Source organism: Leptopilina heterotoma, unplaced genomic scaffold, assembly GCF_015476425.1.
Source record: "Leptopilina heterotoma isolate Lh14 unplaced genomic scaffold, ASM1547642v1 Lhet_60, whole genome shotgun sequence".
Classification (NCBI taxonomy): Eukaryota; Metazoa; Arthropoda; class Insecta; order Hymenoptera; family Figitidae; genus Leptopilina; species Leptopilina heterotoma.
Genome location: NW_025111138.1, coordinates 6,905,212 through 6,925,129, shown reverse-complemented (window position 1 = coordinate 6,925,129; position 19,918 = coordinate 6,905,212). Strand labels below are relative to the sequence as shown.

Below are 19,918 nucleotides of genomic sequence, written 5' to 3'. Positions count from 1 at the left end.
AAGAGAAGAAAAAATATTGAATTTTAAAAAAATCGGATATTTGAATTTTTTCGGATTTTTGATAATTTTAGATTTTTTACCAAAGAGTCGAGACAATTTAATAAGTAAAGTATTTTCCAAAAGCACAAAAATAATGAAGCTAAATCCCATAAAAGAGAGGAAAAAATGTTGAATTTTTAGAAATTCGGATTTTTGAATTTTTTCGAATTTTTTATAATTTTAGATTTTTTACCAAAGAGTCGAGACAATTTAATAAGTAAAGTATTTTCCAAAAGCACAAAAATAATGAAGCTAAATCCCATTAAAGAGTAGAAAAAATGTTAAATTTTAAGAAAATCGGATTTTTGAATTTTTTCGAATTTTTGATAATTTTAGATTTTTTATGAAAGAGTCGAGACTATTAAATAAGTAAAGCATTTTCCAAAAGCACAAAAATAATGAAGCGAAATCCCATAAAAGAGAAGAAAATATATTGAATTTTAAGAAAATCGGATTTTTGAATTTTTTCGAATTTTTGATAATTTTAGATTTTTTACCAAAGAGTCGAGACAATTTAATAAGTAAAGTATTTTTCAAAAGCACAAAAATAATGAAGCTAAATCCCATAAAAGAGAAGAAAAAATATTGAATTTTAAGAAAATCGGATTTTTGAATTTTTTCGAATTTTTGATAATTTTAGATTTTTTACCAAAGAGTCTAGACAATTTAATAAGTAAAGTATTTTCCACATTAAAAAGTTTGAGATTAAAAAATATATATAAAATGCCAATACTTAACCCACAAAATTTAATTTTCAAAACAAACAAATGAATGCAGATAATTTGCTAACGGAAAGGAAACTTACGATTATTATAATGTATATTCCAAATTTATTGTTTGAAAATAATTTAGAATTATATTAAATTGAAGTATCAAATTTATTTAATTAAATAAAATAAAACTTTTAATTGAACGAGAAAGAAATTCATAATTTTTATAATATCTAAACTATTTCCAAACAATTAGAGAATAATAAAAATTACTCTAAAAACAAAATCTCAAAAAGAAAAATTTTTTTTCCGAGCTATTTTTATTATTTTTCAATTATTTAAAAATAATTTAGAATCAGAGATCTCTAGAATCAGATATAAATTTTTTAATTGAATGAGAAAAAAAAATGTTTAGCTTTTCAAATATCTGCTAAGAAACTTTATTTTTTCGGTGAAAAAAAATATATTTTCAAGTTACTTTTATTTCCTAATTTTTTGAAAATAATGCAGAATTAGAATAAATTAAATTATTCCTAAATAATTAAATTTTAATTGATTGAAAATAATTTCATAATTTTGAAAATTTCCGTTAAAAAATTTATTTTGAAGTGAAAGAAAGATTTAATTCCTAGTTATTCTCATTATTTCTGAAATATTTTGAAGATCATTTAGAAGAAATATAAATTTTTAATCAAACGAAAAATTTTTTTTTTACAAATGATTTATTAAAAAATTTATTTTCTCATGAAAATAAATATTCTTCCGAGCTATTTTATTATTTTTCAATTATGTATTTTAATTTAGAGTTAGAATAAATTCAATTATTTAAGGTATTTAATTAAATTTTTAATTAAATGAGAAAAAAATTTATATTTTAGAAAATGTCTGTTAAAAAATCATTTTCTATTCTATTTCCGAGTTATTCTAATTATTCCTAGATTATTTTGCAGATTTAGTAGAATAAATATTAAATTTTAATTAAACGAGAAGAAAATTCATATGCTTAAAATTATGTATTTAAAAATCCATTTTCTCATAAAAAAAAATATTTTTCCGAGTTATTTTTATAATTTTCAAATTATTCGACAATAACTTAGAATTTGATATCTAAATTTTTCAATTGAATTAAAAAGAAAATTCATGTCTATAATTATAATTATAATTTTTTTTTTTTGAAATAAATAAATAATTTTTGAAATATCTACAAAAAAATTCATTTTAACGTGAAAAAAAATCTATTTCCTTGTTATTTTCCATTCCTAATTATTTGAAGAAATAATTTAGAATTAGATGTAAATTGTTTAGAAGAGGAGAAAAATTTCCAATTTTTGATAATATCTCCGAAAAGAATTCATTTTCACCTCAGAAGAAAAAACTTGTATTTCCGAGTTATTTGATTTTCATCGTCATTTATGAATTCTGAAATTCAGAAATGAAGAAAAATTGAAAGAGAGACGGAGAGAAAGAAAAGAAGATGAGAATTGTATGATTTCCGGTACGTCTATGCGACCGGACATTGTAGGAATAGTATTATGAGCCAACGACCGGCAATTTGTTCCATTGCAATGCAACGGAACGTCAATGTATGTATATATACGGATCTGGACAAAAGAAAGTATAGGTATGCGAAAAATTTCATTTTCCCCTTGTTTGTTCAAAGCTTCCGTATATATAAACCAATAGGAATTATATATATGTATATATACATATATAGAACGAATAGAACATATATAGAACGTATAGAACATTTATACTCTTCGCATCAAAGGTGAACATGAGTTGATGTTAAAATAAAACACGACTTATAACGAGTATACAATAATTAAAATTAATTCTCGCGCGCGCACAATTATTCCTGGATTTCATTTTCAATGCATATCGTGTGCCTGTTCTTTTTTCTATTTTTTTAATTGAAAAAAAATCTAGGCTATTATTCTCTTTTGTCAAGGTCTCACAGGAGCTTATTCCATTGTTTTTCCCCGTGTTACATACATCGTGTGTGTGTGTTTTTTTCTCGAGAAAATCTCACATACGAGAAAAGGACTCAATTTATTTTCAATAGGGCTTTTTCTTATATATCACAATTTCTTTTCGTATTTTTTCCTCTCGTAATTTCACACTTGATTGATGGAGAATTTTCGTTAAACCCGGTTGTTTTTTAGGTGTAATTAATTTAAAATCTTCTTTTGAATTTTTTCTTAAAATTCCATTTTGTTTTTGAATTTTTGTACCTTTCGAAAATAGAATATTAACACCCAATATAATTCGTTTAATCTTGACGATTTTTTTATAGAATTTTCCAGAATTTGTAAATTTTTTTCGGAAACATTTACATACTTCATTGTTTTTTGACTTCCTTATTTTTCTTTTAGTTTTAAATTTCAATATCTTCATTTTCATAAATATTTTCAGTAGATTCTACTGCACTTTTTGTTGATCTTTCTTTTTTTATTTCTTCGTCATTTTTATTATGCTTTGTATTTTCTCTATTAATTTGATTCGTTTAAGAAAATTGTGATGGTAATAATTTTATAATTTTTATGTATAATTATAATGAAAATTATAAAGAATTTCTATATAATTATAATGAAAATAATAATAATTTAATTAATAATTTTTATATTTTAGAAGAATTGAGAATGAATAAGAATTTAAAAAAATAATTCTTTAAATTTTAGAAGAATTGAGAATGAATAAGAATTTAAAAAAATGATTTTTTCAAATTTAGAAGAATTGAGAATGAATAAGAATTTTAATAAATAATTTATTATTTATTACTTACGGAATTTCGGTTTGTTCATCGCCAAGTTCACCAAACGGATGGTCAAGAGCTCTTCCAAAATCCTTTCCAAGTTGTTTGAAGGTTTCTTTTCCTAGCCAATCGGCAAGATCATTTCTATTCATTTGTCGTAGGCGACGTTCGAGTTCCTCGTGCGTTTTACCTTTTCCTTCGTTCGTTGATATATTCCAATGAATCAATTGTCGAAGGCAAGGAATTTCTTCATTCACTTTTCGTTCTGTAGAGAGAAATCAAGTGAAAATAAAAATACAGCAAAATTGAATTGAATAAAATAAAGTAAAATAAAATTTAATATCATCCACTTATTAAATAACTTGCAATATTTTTCTCGCTCGTAATAATTTTTTGTATTTTCTGCTTTATGAATAATTTTACCATCTATATTAATAATCGTTGTATTCCAGAAATCTTTTCCCAATTTGAAATTAGTTTTTATTTTCTTTTTTGATTCACAAATTTTTTTAAATAATTTTTCTTTGAAATCTTTTCAATTTTAAAATAAATGTATTGAAAATCACTGAATTCCTTTGTAGGATTTTTTAAAAATGAGAACAATTAAATTCTTTTGAGATACTTTATTAAAATTTGATTGAAAATAATTGAATTCCTACGAAGAATTTTATTATTTACAGAAATAATTGAATTCTTAGGAGAAAATTTATTAAAATTTTTTAAAGTAATCGAATTATTTTAAAAAATTTCGTTAAATTTTTCGAAAGTAATTTTAATTGAAAATTCGATTATTGGATTTGATTAAAATTTTTAGAAAATAATTAATTAATAAAATTTAATAATCTCAAATTTTTGTAAAAACAATTGAATTCATTCAAGGAAAAATTTTATTAAAATTTTTAGAAATTGAATTCTTTCGAGAAATTTTATAAAAATTTGTTTTAAAATAATTGAATTCCTGCGAAAAATTTTATTATTAATGAAAATAATTGAATTTTATTAAAATTTTAGAAAGAAATTGAATATTTCCATGAGATTTATTAAAATTTTTAGAAATAATTGAATTCTTTCGAGAAATTTTATTGAAATTTGTTTGAATACAATTAAATTCATGTGAAGAATTTTATTTTTTATAAATTGAATTCTTTGGAAGAACTTCATTATTTATGAAAATAATTAAATTTTATTAAAATTTTAGAAAACAATTTAATGTTTCCATGAGTTTTATTAAAATTTTTAGAAATAGTTGAATTCTCTGAAGGAATTTTATTAAAATTACACTGAAAATAATTGAATTGTTTTGAAGAATTTATTTGAAAATAATGGAATTTTTAAAATAATTTTAATTGAAAATGTTGAAAGTAATTGAAATTTACAAAGAATTTTATTCAAACTTTTGCGAATAATTGAATTTTGTAGAACTTTTTTTTTACAATTTTTAGAAATAATTGAATTCTTTCGTGAAATTTTATTAAAATTTTGTTAAAATTAATTGAATTCTTGCAAAGAACTTTTCTATTTGTAAGAATAATTGAAAACTTCTAAAAAATGTTATTATTTAAGAGAATAATTGATGTTTATATTTGAAAATATAAAATAATGTCAAATAAATTGACACAAAAATTTTTGTGTCAAAAATCTTTGAAATGTTATAAATATTTTTTTTGTCAGACAAAAATGTACCTGCTCCTGATAAATTTTTCGGTAAATCATGAGATGAATAGTGTAGGGCAGCAATGAGTCGTCGACACTCAAAAGGATCGAGATGTGAAGCTATGTATTCTAGTTCAGATAAATTAATATCTATAGTGCAGGAAATCAGAAATGGAAACGTAATTAAAAAATAATTAATTAAAATTAAATAATTCATTTTTTTCCTTTTTATTACTAATTTGTTTGTTTGTAGCTTTCATGTGACAGATAAGATATAAATATTTACCAAAAATTTATCTTCATTCATTTTTTTCTACTTATCTAATTAAAATTTTTTTAATTTTCTTTTTTTGTTTCTAAATATTTTTTAATTTTGTTGATAACTTCAGCTATTTTCTTACTTTTTTTCAAATAAATAAACGAAGTTCTCTAATTATATTTCTATTCTTTCTTTTAAATATTCTATTTGTATATTTATTTCTATATTGAAATTATATTCATAATTAAATTTTAATTTGAAATTGTATTTTAAATTGAATGTCTTACTTTTCAATTTTTAAATTAATTATTTTTTCCTTAGTTTTCATTTTTCATAAATAATGCTTGAGAAATAAAATTTAATTACCGTCATCACTTTTTGCGTCTTGTACTTTTCTTTCGTTTTTTCTTCTTTTTCTTACAACATTGACAACAACCTGAAGGAGGCGATTCTTCTTCTACTCTTCGAACAGAAGGATTACTATCCTGAGTTGCTGTATTTATTAAAACTTTCGAAGACTCGTCATTTCTCTCCTCTGCCTTTGAAGAAAACGACATTTTCTTTTTTCGCGGTGATTTTTTTCCTTTTTCAGCATCAATTGGAGAATATTTTCTGTAACATAAATAATTTTTCTTCTCTAAATAACAAAATTAATAAATGTTTTTCTCGAGTATAATTTCTTTTCTTTAAACATTTTTCTTTTTTTTACTCTTTAATTATATGAATTATTTAATTAATTTTTTTTGTTTTAATTAATACATTTAAAAATTGACTAAATAATTAAAAAAAAAATTGAACGAAACGATAAAAAAGTACAAAAAGAAATAAAGACAAATTATCTTAGAAAATTACCCGGACGATTTTTTTGGTTTCTTCTTTCTTTTACAGCATTTGAAACAATTGGCCAATTTTCTTCTTATAACAAGAGTACTACAGCAAACGCACAGGACAATAATACCAACAATTCCCAAAATTATATACGGATTTAATTTCAAACACGGATAATCTAGAAATGAAATATTTAAAATTATTAACAATTCCTTTTCTTATATATTAAAAAGAAGTAAAAAGAAGCAGTTACAGAAAAGATAACTATTTACCACTCGAAGTTGAATTGAGAGAACTAAAAATAGATCTTGACCGAAGTGAATTTGAAAATTTGCCTTCACTTTGTCCTTCCTCTCTTTCTTCTTTTTTTCCTTTTGTAAAACTTTCCTCCAAATTGCTTTTTTCTCCATCTTCCCTAGGAACGGGATAAAAGCTAAAATGAGATTTGTACTTGAAGTGATAATAAAAAAGCAGCCGGTGAAGTAAATAATCTAAAATTTAATTACTTAAGAAAACGAATAAAAAATTAAGATTGAAAACAATGACAGAATAATTTACGTCAAATAAATAATAATTTAATAAGACAAATAATTATATCTAAAAATTTGAAAATAATTTAATTCTTGCGAAGAATATTATAAGAATTGTTACAAGTCTTGATTAAATTCTTTGAAAGAATTTCTTTGAATTTTTTCAAATAATACAGTTTTTTTTTAATAATTCAACATTTTCAAGTTTTTAAATATAATCCATTTTGTTAATAAGTGTAATTAATAATCTTACTATTACATTTTATTAAAATTATTGAGATGAATTAAAATTTTTTTAAACAATTTTATTAGAGTTCTTGTAAATAATTGAATTCTATTGAAGAATTTCTTTAGGTTTTTTCTAAATAAAGTAGTTTTTTTACTAATTTTAATTTAGAATCTTGAAAATAATTGAATTGTTTTGAAAAATGTATTAAAATTTAAAAAAAAATGATTTCAATTCTCTCGAAAAATTGTATTAAATATTTTTAAAAACAATTGAATTTTTTCGTGAAATTTTATTAAAATTGTGTTGAAAATAATTGAATTCCTGCAAAGAATTTAACTATTTATACAAATAATTAAATTCTTCCGAAGAACGTTATTATTTAAGAAAATAATTGAATTCTTGTGAAGATTTTTATTAATTAAGAAAATTGAATGAATATTAACAATAAATAAAAAAATCAACGAAGGAACAATTTTTAAAATTAAATTAGAAATAAATTGATTAATTCTAAAAAAAATAAATAATTCAAAAATTCAACTGAAAGTAAATTCTAATATTGGATAAAAATAATTGAAAACAATAGAAAAAGAATTAAAAATAGTCAATAGAAAGAAGTGATACGATTCGATCGAAGAAATTAATTTAGAAATAAATTGATTAATACTAAAAAAATAATAGAAAGTTCGAAAGAAATTATAATAATAGATAAAGATAATAAAAACATAAAAAATAGTCAATAGAAAAAAGTGAATCGATTCGATCGAAAAAGATAAAAAAAAATAAAAAAAAAAATTGAAAAAAAAGAAAAAGAATAAAAAATGATTTGAAAAATAATAGAAAACATTCAATAGAAAAAAATTGATGAATAGTAAGAAAAATAAATCCATGTTGTGTGAGGCGTAGCGTCATAAAAATTGGTAACTGTTAGTCATGGAAAAAAAAGAAAAACAAAAATTGTCAATTTCACTTTTGTTCTGTTTTCTATTAATAAAGTGTGATTTGATTCCTGTTGAAGCATTCATCAGAAGTTTCAATCCAGATCCCAGGACCGATTGTAACTTTCAAATATCTTTTGCATTCGTTGATGAACCAGGGATCGATTCCAATCATGGAACACCGAAAAGAAGATTATTGATTTTCGATAAGGTTTTGTATACTACACACGGGTATATCGACACGAGAGTTTCTGATGGTCTCTTTCTTGTCACCGTTCAACCTATAGAAAGAGACCAACAGAAACGCAAGTTAGAATCGAATTGCTTCAAATCTTTTCCAATTATTTCAAATCTGATCCAAGGTTAACCATCAAGAATAAGATCTTCAAATTTCTCTTCCTCTTTTTTTATAATAACTTTTCATCCTTTTTAAATTAAGATACGATCATTTCTCATTTTTAATTTAAATTTAAAATTATCATTTCTTATTTTTAATTTAAATTCAAAATTATCATTTCTTATTTTTAATTTAAATTCAAAACAATTTTTTGAATTTAATTAACAAATTTTAATTTTAATTAAAATATGTAAACATTTCTAACTCGTGATAACTATAGCGCTAATTAAGTTAATGAATTGGATACAATTTTGATGTAATATAAATGTGAGGCGTTGTTTTTTTGTAAAATAAATTTTCATTTAAATGGATAATTGCCGAGCGTATAAATTTATTGTTTTATAGTGAGCAGCTTACCCCCAATCATCAATTGTCTCGTCCACAATCTCTCTGCGAAAACGAGTGAAACAATTGTGAATTAACGAGACCAAATTCGTTCTTCCTCCAATTTGACGAAATCGATTTTTGAGCATCGCATATGTATCCTTTTGTTTCCATTTCAAATGTAGAGTCCAATTGGCAAGCCTTTGAAAACATTCGATTGAATTGTTATAATTTGTCGCTTTCAAAGAATCTCCATCTGAAATAATATTTTTTTTAATAATAAATATTGAACCTAAACAATAACAATATTATAAATAATAAAATTTAGGTATATAATTATTAATTTTAAAAATAATATCTCAGATTCAAAAGAAAAAAAATAATAATAATTAAGTGAAATAAAAATTAATAACATGAAATTAAATTATAAAAAAGTTTGAAATATACGAAAATAGAAAAATATTAAAGCAGCATTTGTCTAATTAGTGTTTTTAATTTATAAATACTTTACCGGAAAAAGCCAATAATTTTTCACATTCTTCAGGCTTGAGGAAATCCGCTAAACATTGGATTTCTCGATTATAGACAGAAGAGACCTGAAATGGAAAAAAAATAAGAGTTAATTTAAAAAAGTGAAATTTTTCATTTTTAGCTAATTATTAAATTAAAAAACTCCAAAAAGTTTAGAATTTAAAAACTGCGTATAAATGAAAATAATTTATCAAATAATTCTGATTGCAATTAAATTGTAATTTACAACATAATTCATTGAACATAATTTAGTTTGAATTTAATCAAAAAATTTTCATAGTACCTGGTGAATTGAAACGAGAAATAAAAAGATAATTATAACAGTTGCTTTATTTTTCGAAACATTAAATAAATTTCTACATTTAAATTCGTGTTTCATAGCAAAAATAGTTTTAATTTTAAAAAAATCCCATAAGAATTGAATGAATTGAAAGAATCTATTATATATTTTTTAACAGGTTATGATTTTGTAAACAATAAATTTCCCAAGCAATTGTCACTATATTTACTGAGGTTATCTGTCAGATTGTTAATCGAAAATGAGGATAATTTCTTTTCGAAATTTATACACTTTATTATTTTTAAGATGAAATTTGTACACTATTTTTATACGTATATTTTGATTTTTATATTAACCAAAGTAAGTATTTTTTTTACTCTAAGAAAAACAAAAAGGAATGCAATATTGTCACTACTTTGCAAAATATTAAAATGAATATTTTTTTATTTCAGTCTAAATGGTTCGTTCTCGGGACATCTAATTTTGAATTTGGTGAATTGAAATATTTATCAGAAAAATTACAACCTATGGAGTGTTTTAAACTTCTTGATGTGATTTATGAAAAAATCGTCTCAGAAAAATCTATTGTACTTGAAAAACTTCAAGAGGAGATAAAAAGTATTTTGAAAAAATCATGGTCTACGGACAAAAGTTGCTTTTCTCATTTGCTAAAGTGGCAAAACAGTTTTCCTGGTGAGTAATAATTTATAATAATAAATAATAATAAATAATAATAAAATAATAATAGTAATAACAATAAATATTATTATATTTATTATATTATTTATATTATTGGTATTGTTGATATTATTCTGAAATTATTAAATAATAAATAATGTTAATAATAATCATTTAAGTAATTAATATCGGAAAAAAATATTTTACATTTTCTTGCAATAATTTGGGGAAAATTTATCCCAATGTTTTTTTTAAGAAGATGGAAATATTGAAGGACGTAAATTAATGGAAGATGTATTATTATCTTTGGGAAGATCTGATTTAGTGAAATATTTGAGAAAAACTCAAAGAGGACATTTTATCAAACATTTAAAGAGATTTGAAAAGTTAATGGAAAATAATGATTACAATGAAGCGAAACGATATGAAGCCGTGAATGACGAAGAAATGAATCAAAGTAAATATCAAAACGGAAACGGTCACGAGAAAAATAATCTATATCAGAAATTCGATTTAGATGGAATTGATAGCAACCATGCGCCTCCAACTCAAGCCGTTATGTAAGAAATTTTTTTTCAAAGTTGATTTCAAAAGTAAGATAATAATAATTAATAATTACAATAATTATCAATTATCAAATATTATAATATTTAAAGGAAAATTAAATTAGAATTTAAACTCTAACCATAAAATTTTTCTAAAGAATTCAATTATTTTCAAATTTTAATAAAATTTTAGAAAAAATTAAATTATTTTAACAAAAACTTTTATCAAATTCTGAGAAGATCTCAAGTATTTCCTAAAAATTTAAATAAATTTCAAACATTAAAATTTCAATTGCAATTATTAACAAAAACTACATTATTTTTAAAAAATGCAACAAAATTCTTTAAAATGATTTAATTGTTTTGAAAAATTTATTCCTAGGAATTTAATTATTTTCAATTAAACTTTAATTAAAATCCTAGAAAAAATTCAATTATTTCTAAAAATTTTATTAAATTCATTGAAACATTCAATTATTTTCTAAAAATTAAAGAAAATTCTCGGCTAAAATTGAATTATTTTCATAAATAATAAAATTCTTCTTAGGAATTCAATTAATTTTAAAACAATTTAATTAATTAATTTATTTAATTGAATTATTTTTAATACAATTAAATAAAAAAAATTTCCAAAAATTCCATTATTTTTAACAATGTGATAACATTCTTTGAAAGAATTCAATTATTTTCATTTTATTTTTAATTAAATTTCTCGAAAGAATTGAAATATTTTCATAAATAATAAAATTCTTCACAGGAATTCAATTATATTTAAGTATTTAAAAGAATTGTAAGATTATTAAATTTAACTATTTAATTATTTCTTAATAATTTTAAGAATATTAAAAAAAATGAAATTTTCAATTAAAATTATCAAAAAACTACATTATTTTCTAAAATTTTAATGGAATTCTCCGCTAAAATTTAATTATTTTCATAAATAATAAAATTCTTCACAGGGATTCAATTATTTTTAATACAATTTTAATATTATTTATTTTTTTTATTTTTTTTTTTTTTAATTTTTCCAAAAAATTCCATTACTTTTAAAAATGTTGTTAAAATTCTGTGAAAGAATTCATTTATTTTCATTGTAATTTTAATTAAATTTCTCGCAAGAAATAAAATATTTTCATTTTTTCAAAATTCTTAGCAGAAATTTATTTATCAATAAAATTTAATATTTCTCGAAACAATTTAATTATTTTTAAAAATTTTGTTATTAAATTCATCAAAAAAATTCAAATATTTTCAAAAGATTAATGTTAAAATAAAAGATTTAGAAAGAAATATTATTCAAAAAATTAGGAAAGAAACAAGCAAACAACAATTAACTTCAAACAACGAACAAATGACCAGAATATAACGATTATTAATATAGATAGAAAAAATAAAATATAATTTTGAAAAAATTGAAAAACTTTTCAATAAAAATTTTAAGCAAAAAAAAATTCTTATTTCTTTCTTTTTTTGGAAAATGAAATTTTAAGAGAACAATTCACGATAATGAAGAGAGCTTTCTCAATGATCGTTGACATTGGAAATATTCTTGAGAATAAAGAGATCTGATAATGTAAAATGTTATTGTCAATAATGCAATATTAAAATCTGATCGTACCCTTTAAAATCATAAACAATAAGGGGAGTAGAACGCAATGAGAAGTTGATAATGATAGTCAGGGCCAGAGACAATTACTGCCCCTTTGTTTCGTTTGTTCCTTGAAACTTGTTTGATAAGACGACGTCACGCTTTTGCCACAATTATTATATTTTGTCCTGATTTCCTCGACTGTTCTCCAATCCTAAAAATATCCTCTCAAACTAAATGCTCTTTGTTAAAAAGCATTTAAAAAAAATGAATCCATTAATCTGCAATTGAGTCGAACCTTGAATCAAATAAAAATAAAATCTTGTTATTAAAAAAAAATGGGTCATAAAATTCAAAAGAACTACGAGAAATTTTTTATATATTTTATAAAATTAGTAAAAGTTTTCATAAAATTTTCAAGTATGTACTTTGATAAAATATATTTTGAATTGAATTTTTTATTTTATTTTTCATCTCAACTTATTTATTTTTATTTCTTCTCGTTTTCTACTTTATTTTTATAACTCGATGTGTTTCTTTTCCTCCCTTTTTCCAGGAGCGGAGAGACTTTTAATGAAAATGATTACGAAAATAGAAATAAAGACGTAATTAGAGGGAAAACAAGAGAGAAGAACTTTGACGTTTACTGGATTATTCTTATCACTGTTATTGCTCTAGTAATCATGTCCATTTGTGGAAGTGGAATTTTTTTCATCTACAGAAAAAATTGCGATCGATTTGTCAAGGGTCGTTTATGGTAAAAATTCTTTTAAAAGAATTCTTTTCTTTTTCTTAGAGAAGAAAAATTCTTCCTTATGATTAAAAATAATTTTTCCAAGTTTTTCAATTTTTTTTTTGTTAAATAAATTTTTTTGCGAAACAATTATTTTTTTAAACATTTAAATTTTTTTGAGAGACAATTTTTGTTTTTCGGTTCAAGTCAAGAATGGGCCTTAAGTAAAGAAAAGCAGAATATTAACGTATGTTGCTGTGGTAAGCGAAGAGAAACAAGTAGAAGGGCTTATTCGAATGTAGACTGCATGGAAAGTGGATGGTCCAGAAAATGCTCAAAGTGCTGTTTGGATTCAAAGGGAGACGATAACAATGAAAAGTCACGTTTGATGAAAGAAACGGCGTGCGTGCAAAAATGCAAAAAATTGAGAAAGAAGAAAACACATTCAAAAACGAGAGAGAAATGCCAGAAGAAAGAGGCAAAGAAAGTAGCGAGAAACAAGTGTCTCGAGAAGGAAATGAAAATACGAAAGTGTCAGAGAAGTGCCATTAGTGAACCATCACGTACTGATTATAAGGAAATGCAAAATAAAATTGTCACCGTGCCAAAAAATAACTACAACCATTATCAGTGTAACTGCACCAGTGAAGGTTGAAAACATTTTTTTTTCAATATAAAGTATTTTATTTTACTCCTAAAATTCTAATTTATTTTTTAATCTTCTCTTCTTTTATTTTTCTCACACAAAAATTTATTATTTTTACCAAACAGAAATTCTAGTTTCTTTTCTCCTTTTCAAAAATTGTTGAATAGTGAAATTTTCCTTTTCTCATTTTATTTAGAAACAGAGTTTATTATAGCGACCAAAAAAGGGAAGAAAAAAAAGAAAAGTGGTTGGACATCGCCGCAATTGAAGGAAAAGAGAATAAAGGGATCGAAAAACGCAGAGAAATTGTTTCAATACGACTCAAGTAGTCCTTGCTCTAGAAAAACCTGCGAGTGGAGAAAAATAGCCAAGGGAAAGAGACACGGGAAAAATAGCGTGTAAATTTAATTACTACTTGGAAAATTGCACAATTTTGTTATCCTCCGGTAAACAGTTTTCTGTTTTTTCTATTTTACCTTATTTTAGAAATAATTTACAGTACGCCGAGAATTTACAATTTGCAATATAGAAAAAATCAAATGCGGGCTTTTAAATTCAGAATATAAAATTAGTGGAATAATTAAATATTTATTCAACAATTAGAGAAATAAATATTTAATTAATTCTCTAATTCAGTAAATTTTATATTTTATCCTTTAATCTTAGATCGAATTTAGTTCATATAATTAGTAAGATAATTTAATTGTTATCTGCAATTATTATAGAAACTAGCAATTTTTAATTAAATAAATAATTTTTAAAAATATTTTCAGATTCAAAATTAATAACTAATTAATTATTATTTATTTATTTTCTAAACTTTCAGTAAAATTTTTCGCAAGAATTCAATTATTTTTCGTAAATAGTAAAAATCTTCACAAAAATTCAATTATTTTCGAACACTGTACACAAATTTTTCAAAATAATTCAATTTTTTATCGATTATTTTAATAATATTTATTAATAAAATTATTAATTACAATTAACAAAATCAATTATATTCAAAAAGTTAATGAAATTCTTTGAAAGAATCCAATTATTTTCAATGCAATTAGAATAAAATTACTCAAAAAAATTCAATTATTTTCAAAACAATAAAATAAATGAATTCATTCTTTTGTCAATAACTTTGAAGAATTTAATATTAAATTATTAATTTCAATTATTAACAAAATCGATTATATTCATAAAATTAAAGAATTGCTTCGAAAGAATTCAATTCTTTTTAATTTTAATAAAATTTCTTGAGTGAATTTAATTATTTAAAGAAATTGTGATATTAAATTTAATCATTTTTTACAAATTTTAATTATACTCAAAAATCAAATCTTCAATTAAAACTTTTAAAAAACTACATTATTTAAAAAAAAATTTCAACGAAATACTTAAAAATTATTTAATTATTTCTAAAAATTGAAATAAATTTCTGTCTAAGAATTCAATTATTTCTGTAAATAATAAAATTCTTTGCTGGAATTTAATTATTAATCGTATTTTGTATTAATAAAAATTCGTTTTTCTACAATAATTTACAAGTAACAATTTTTACATTTTTTAATGTAAAATTAAACTTTTTAATTAAATTATATTTCTTAATTAAAAACAATTTTGCTTAATTAAACTAATTGAATAAAATTATGAATATGATAACAAAGATTTTGTTAATATTCAATTTTCAAAACATTGAATTAGAATTTCATTAATTTTAAAATTCAAAACATTCAAAAAGAAATTCTATTAAAAATTTATCGAAAAAAGTTAGGAAGCAAAAAATAATTCGATCTGAGATTAAAAAATTCTTGAATTAACTTTAAAAATTACAATTCGATTTCTAATAATATAAATCGAATTATGAATTTGAAAAAAAAATTTTTTTATTAAAATTATTCGACTTTTAGAAAAACTAGTAATTGGTAAATTCTCTCTGAAAATTCTGAGACTATAATCGTTGCACTCAAAAGGATGAGAATACTCCGACATCTAGATTAAGTCTCTCGGTCAAGGTTGAGGGTCAAAAGATTCGTCGCAAGAAAGGGTTGAGAAAGAACAGAAATGAAAAGACGAGTATTGATTAGACACTTTACAAGCCGTTCAACTGTTTCGAAGAAAATAAAAAAAAACAATAGAAAAAATAATTGAATCACTTGAAATTGCTCCTTACTTGGAAAATATGTTGGAAAAATGTCACAAATTTTTTCTCTATAAACAAACGAAAATAAAAGAAAAAAATTGATTATGAACAAATTTAGCTGATGATGAAATTTTCGTACTTGTATTTCTTCATAATTATCATCGAGGTAAACGATTAAATTCTATATTTATATTCTCTATTCTTTTTTTTTTGTCAAAAAAAATATGAAAATAAATAAAATTCATGAATTTCACCTGTGAAATTGGAAGGTGCCGGTATCTTTGGCAACATCTGTTTAGGGAAATTTGCGAAGAACCAGACACTTGGATAATGGTAAATTGAAAAACATTGTCAGTAAGCTTGATCCAATAGAATGTTTTTACCTTATTATCGTTTTGACAAAACGAGATGTTCATCGAGCATTACGACAACTTGAAAATGAGAATTTCCCGGAAAATTGGAATGAAATATCGAATTCACATTGTTTGGAGAGTCTCGTCAATTGGAATGAGAGAATACCAAAGTCGTTGTCTCGAGGCTTGTTAAAAAAGGCTCTCTATAAATTAGGAAAATCGGATCTCGTTGCATATTTCAATGAGGAATTGCGCTCTCCAAGTTCTGAAAGAAAAATAAAACACAATGAATTTCATCGGTAGGATACAACTTTTAATTTGAAAAATAAAATACTCGATTTATTTCTATTTTTATTCATATTTTTCTATTATCAAAAAAAAAATATATTTAAATAAAATAAAAAAATATTGCAATAAATAGTTTAATAAAAATTATTTTTTAATTATTTATTTAATTAATTATTTGAAATATTTATTTCATTTAATAAAAAAAATATTTAATCTTTTAAGAAATGGCAACTTCAGGAGGAATTCCCGTAAAAGAAAAGAAGCCGAAATCATCGAATACAATGACGGCAATTTAATTATTTACATGATAATTGGAAGTCTAATTATAATAACATCTTTTGGATGTTTGCTCCTCGTGATCTACATTCGAGCGATTCGTTCAAATTTCCATCCAACGAATTTAGAGTAGTTACTATTTTCCAAAACAATATCCAAAATCATTTATTTTAAATTTTTACTGAAATAAATATTTTTTTTATCAAATAATAAATTTCATTAAAATAAAAATTACAATTTCTATAAAAAAAAACAGGCGTGGAGGCGAAAACAGAAAAAATTGTCACAAAAAAGTTTATTATAATAAAATAAAATTAAATACTTCTGAATCATCTGGAATTGAAATGATTGAAAGTGACGAAAATTCCTTAAATCAATCGATGATTAATGAGAAAATTAAAGAAAAACAAAAAAAGAATAATAGCCACAAGAAATACTCGAAAAAAAGACTGAAGCTACTATTACCTTTCTTAAAGATAAAAAAATTATTCACTCTCAATAAGAATAAGGAAAATAGAAGAAACAAAAACAGTATTAAATTAAGGAAAATAAATAAAAATGTCTGTCCACCAAAAGAAAAAAGGAAGAAATCAAAAAAATCTAGAGAGAAAATAAATACACAAAATTCAGAAACAGAGAAAATTGTCACTCACAAATTAAATGAAATTTGCACTTGTGAAATGTGTCAACTTTTTAACATCGATGAAGATAAATTTACTGATATTCGGACTGTAGATTATATTCGGTCACGCAAAAGGCAGAGAAGAAAAATTAGAAAATAAGTATACAAAGAAAATATAGACAGGTAAAATTTTTACTTTTTTTAAATCGATAACATTTATAAAAAAAAAAAATAAATATTAAATTGTTTCAAGGAAATGTATAATAATCATAATTGGATCAACTGAAGAATATTTACTCCGAAATAATATTTTTTTAAAATAAATAAACAAATTCGTCAAACATTAAAATTTTGATTTAATTTTAAAATTGATTTAAAATTTTTATAAAATCTGATTTATTGTTTATAGAAAAAATAAAGCCACGAAAAATAAAGAACTTTTTGGCCAAATTGTATTTTTCTTTAAATTTTAATAAAAATATTTTATTATTATAGTATTTACTATATTATTATTCTTATTACTATTTTTATTATTAATATTATTAATATTATTATTATTATTATTATTATTATTATTATTACTATATTATTAAATTATTTATTATATTATTATTTATTTAAAAAATTTGGAAATTATTCGAATAGTAAAAAATAAGTAAATAAATAATAATAAATTAATTAACAGTATCGACAAACGAAAATTAAGAACAATACGACGAATAACGTTAATAAATGTATCTATTTAATAATTATCATACATACTTGTTAATATACAATCGTGTAAATATGATATCCGTGAGAATTTCTTTTTTTTAACTATTATTACAGATACGATGTATATAAGGTAAGCAATTAATTACTTTTTTTTAAGGAAAATACTTAAATAGTCGACTCTGCATGATAAAATATTCTTATCAATTTGTAAATTTGTAATAAAAAAATTACTTTAAAAATAACATTTTTCAAAAGAAAAATGCCTTCATTAATCATGCAACAAAATGTCAACAACTTTTTTACTATATGAAAGACATGAGTGAGCTAATGTGCCGAAGTATTCGAGTAAATACAAAATATTGTTAAATTAACTATAACTGAATCTATAATATCGAAATTTAATTATTTAAATACTTTTTAATTATTTTCAATTAAAAATACTTCGATAATTATTTTATGTACAAAATTTACGTAATTTTATATTATTATCTTTCTTGCATACTTCTTTTTTTTATTGCACACATTTTTTTTTCTTTTGGAAATTATTAAATAGGTATGTAAATAAAAATTATAATCACAAATAATTTTAGTGAAAAATAAAAATATTTCACTAAATGTATAAAATCTATAGGCAAAAATGCAAAATATAATTTTTTTTTTCATATAATCAAGTGAAACAAAAATTTTCTTTTGTATACGCATTGTTAAATTTCTTAAGAAATTCAGTCAAGTTTATAAAATAAACATTATTTTTAATTGACTTTTTTTATATAAATTATCGGACATATATAATATTTATAGTCTGTTAATAAATAAGTTACAGTCATTTAGAGAAATTATTATAATGTCCGATTTTTTAAGTAGTCAAATTTGAATACTTTTTTCCCCTGTACAGCAATTTTTTCTTAAAATTACTTTTTTCAATTTTTAAAAATGTAATTCTATTTTCTTATTTAAACGAAGAATGCCGGTTATGTTAATTGTATAACATAACTTACAAGATATTGTTATAAACTTTCTTTTAATTTGAAAAACTAAAAATTCTAATATCAATCGAGACAAAAACGGAAAATTGTCAATTTTTTTCCTTTTTCGTTTCTATCTATAATTTTCTTTTAATATCATGTATTAAAGGCAACGGTTTAGAATACAGTATACCTAGAAATATTGAAAAAATAAAGAAGGAACAATTTTATTCGAAAACTATGTTGAATTCTAAAATAAAAAAATTGTGCTTTACGACAGAAATGATAAGTTACGAAGAAATATATTTACAGAAAGGAAAATAAATTTTCTTTGATTATAAGGTTGCTAAAATTCTCGTGAAGCCAACGCAAGCAGCCACGAAAGTCTGCCCAATACCCCAGAATAAGGCATATAAAGATGGCATTTGATAGCTTGACGCTTGATAGACAAAAGCCACTGCAGCAGAACTGAGAACTCCTGATGTTAGCGGCAGTACAAAGCCCATTATTATAATCAACAGGGGGAAGAACCTTAATTAAGAGAAAATTATTTGTTTATATTCCTCTCTCTCTCTCAAGTCACACTATACGCAAGGATGGCTAATTTTTTTTTTATTTTGAATTTATACATTTATTCTAAAATTCTTACACTGAGAAAGAAAGTTATTTGAATTAAATAAGAAATTACTTGTCTATAATCAAATAAATATAAATAAATAAATACAGGGTCGCCACAAAACTTTAATTTTATTTTTCCATAATTTCAAGACAAAATTTTCGACTTTTTTTTGGCCCCAAAGAATATTCTGATTCACTCTAAAATTGATTAGATACTCAAAAACAATTTTCTACTACATTTATTTACGAATTTCTTTAATTGTAAAATTCGAAAACAACAATAACTTCTCATAA

The 19,918-nt window shown here is 22.2% G+C and overlaps 3 protein-coding genes across 12 annotated transcripts in view; 1 reads left to right on the top strand and 2 right to left on the bottom strand.

Annotated features, from left to right (window-relative positions):
• Positions 1-3,631: 3,631 nt before the first annotated feature.
• Positions 3,632-16,284, bottom strand: LOC122509330. 5 transcript variants are annotated; one of them, XM_043623305.1, is made up of 8 exons: positions 16,172-16,284; positions 9,168-9,252; positions 8,690-8,912; positions 6,514-6,674; positions 6,266-6,419; positions 5,780-6,025; positions 5,185-5,283; positions 3,736-3,766 (listed from the first exon to the last, which is right to left on the bottom strand). In XM_043623305.1, the coding sequence occupies exons 1-6, from the start codon at positions 16,202-16,204 to the stop codon at positions 5,785-5,787; spliced, it is 897 nt and encodes a 298-aa protein (XP_043479240.1). In that variant the 5' UTR covers positions 16,205-16,284; the 3' UTR covers positions 3,736-3,766; positions 5,185-5,283; positions 5,780-5,784. The 5 variants fall into 5 exon arrangements, with proteins under 5 accessions (XP_043479238.1, XP_043479240.1, XP_043479237.1 ...); XM_043623302.1 differs by lacking the exon at positions 16,172-16,284 and adding an exon at positions 9,471-9,695; XM_043623304.1 differs by lacking the exon at positions 16,172-16,284 and adding an exon at positions 9,471-9,695 and having other exon boundaries at positions 6,514-6,656.
• On the top strand, positions 9,646-16,188 carry LOC122509326. 3 transcript variants are annotated; one of them, XR_006302350.1, is made up of 8 exons: positions 9,646-9,827; positions 9,920-10,160; positions 10,402-10,705; positions 12,835-13,035; positions 13,219-13,661; positions 13,854-14,103; positions 15,556-15,954; positions 16,058-16,188. XR_006302350.1 is itself a non-coding variant. In XM_043623298.1 (7 exons), the coding sequence occupies exons 1-6, from the start codon at positions 9,774-9,776 to the stop codon at positions 14,057-14,059; spliced, it is 1,449 nt and encodes a 482-aa protein (XP_043479233.1). In that variant the 5' UTR covers positions 9,646-9,773; the 3' UTR covers positions 14,060-14,103; positions 15,556-15,972. The 3 variants fall into 3 exon arrangements, 1 of the variants encoding a protein (XP_043479233.1); XR_006302351.1 differs by having other exon boundaries at positions 9,647-9,827; positions 10,405-10,705; XM_043623298.1 differs by lacking the exon at positions 16,058-16,188 and having other exon boundaries at positions 15,556-15,972.
• Positions 16,285-19,219: 2,935 nt separating the features above from the next.
• The window catches only part of LOC122509332 (transmembrane protein 170A), a 36,142-nt gene continuing 35,443 nt past the window's right edge, over positions 19,220-19,918 (bottom strand). For all 4 annotated transcript variants that reach the window (XM_043623310.1, XM_043623309.1, XM_043623308.1 and 1 more), the window contains one exon: positions 19,220-19,537. In XM_043623310.1, the coding sequence (XP_043479245.1) occupies positions 19,342-19,537 (196 nt within the window). In that variant the 3' untranslated portion in view covers positions 19,220-19,341. The remainder of the gene's footprint in view (positions 19,538-19,918) is intronic.

Coding starts and splice junctions, on each gene's coding strand:
- LOC122509330 (XM_043623303.1), bottom strand. CDS start 9,566: ATGAAACACGAATTTAAATGTAGAAATTTATTTAATGTTTCGAAAAAT. Junction 6,675..8,689: donor GAGACAATTGATGATTGGGG/GTAAGCTGCTCA, acceptor ATCTCATTTTAG/CTTTTATCCCGTTCCTAGGG. Junction 6,026..6,265: donor AAACCAAAAAAATCGTCCGG/GTAATTTTCTAA, acceptor TTTATGTTACAG/AAAATATTCTCCAATTGATG.
- LOC122509326 (XM_043623298.1), top strand. CDS start 9,774: ATGAAATTTGTACACTATTTTTATACGTATATTTTGATTTTTATATTA. Junction 9,828..9,919: donor TGATTTTTATATTAACCAAA/GTAAGTATTTTT, acceptor TTTTTATTTCAG/TCTAAATGGTTCGTTCTCGG. Junction 13,036..13,218: donor TTTGTCAAGGGTCGTTTATG/GTAAAAATTCTT, acceptor TTTCGGTTCAAG/TCAAGAATGGGCCTTAAGTA.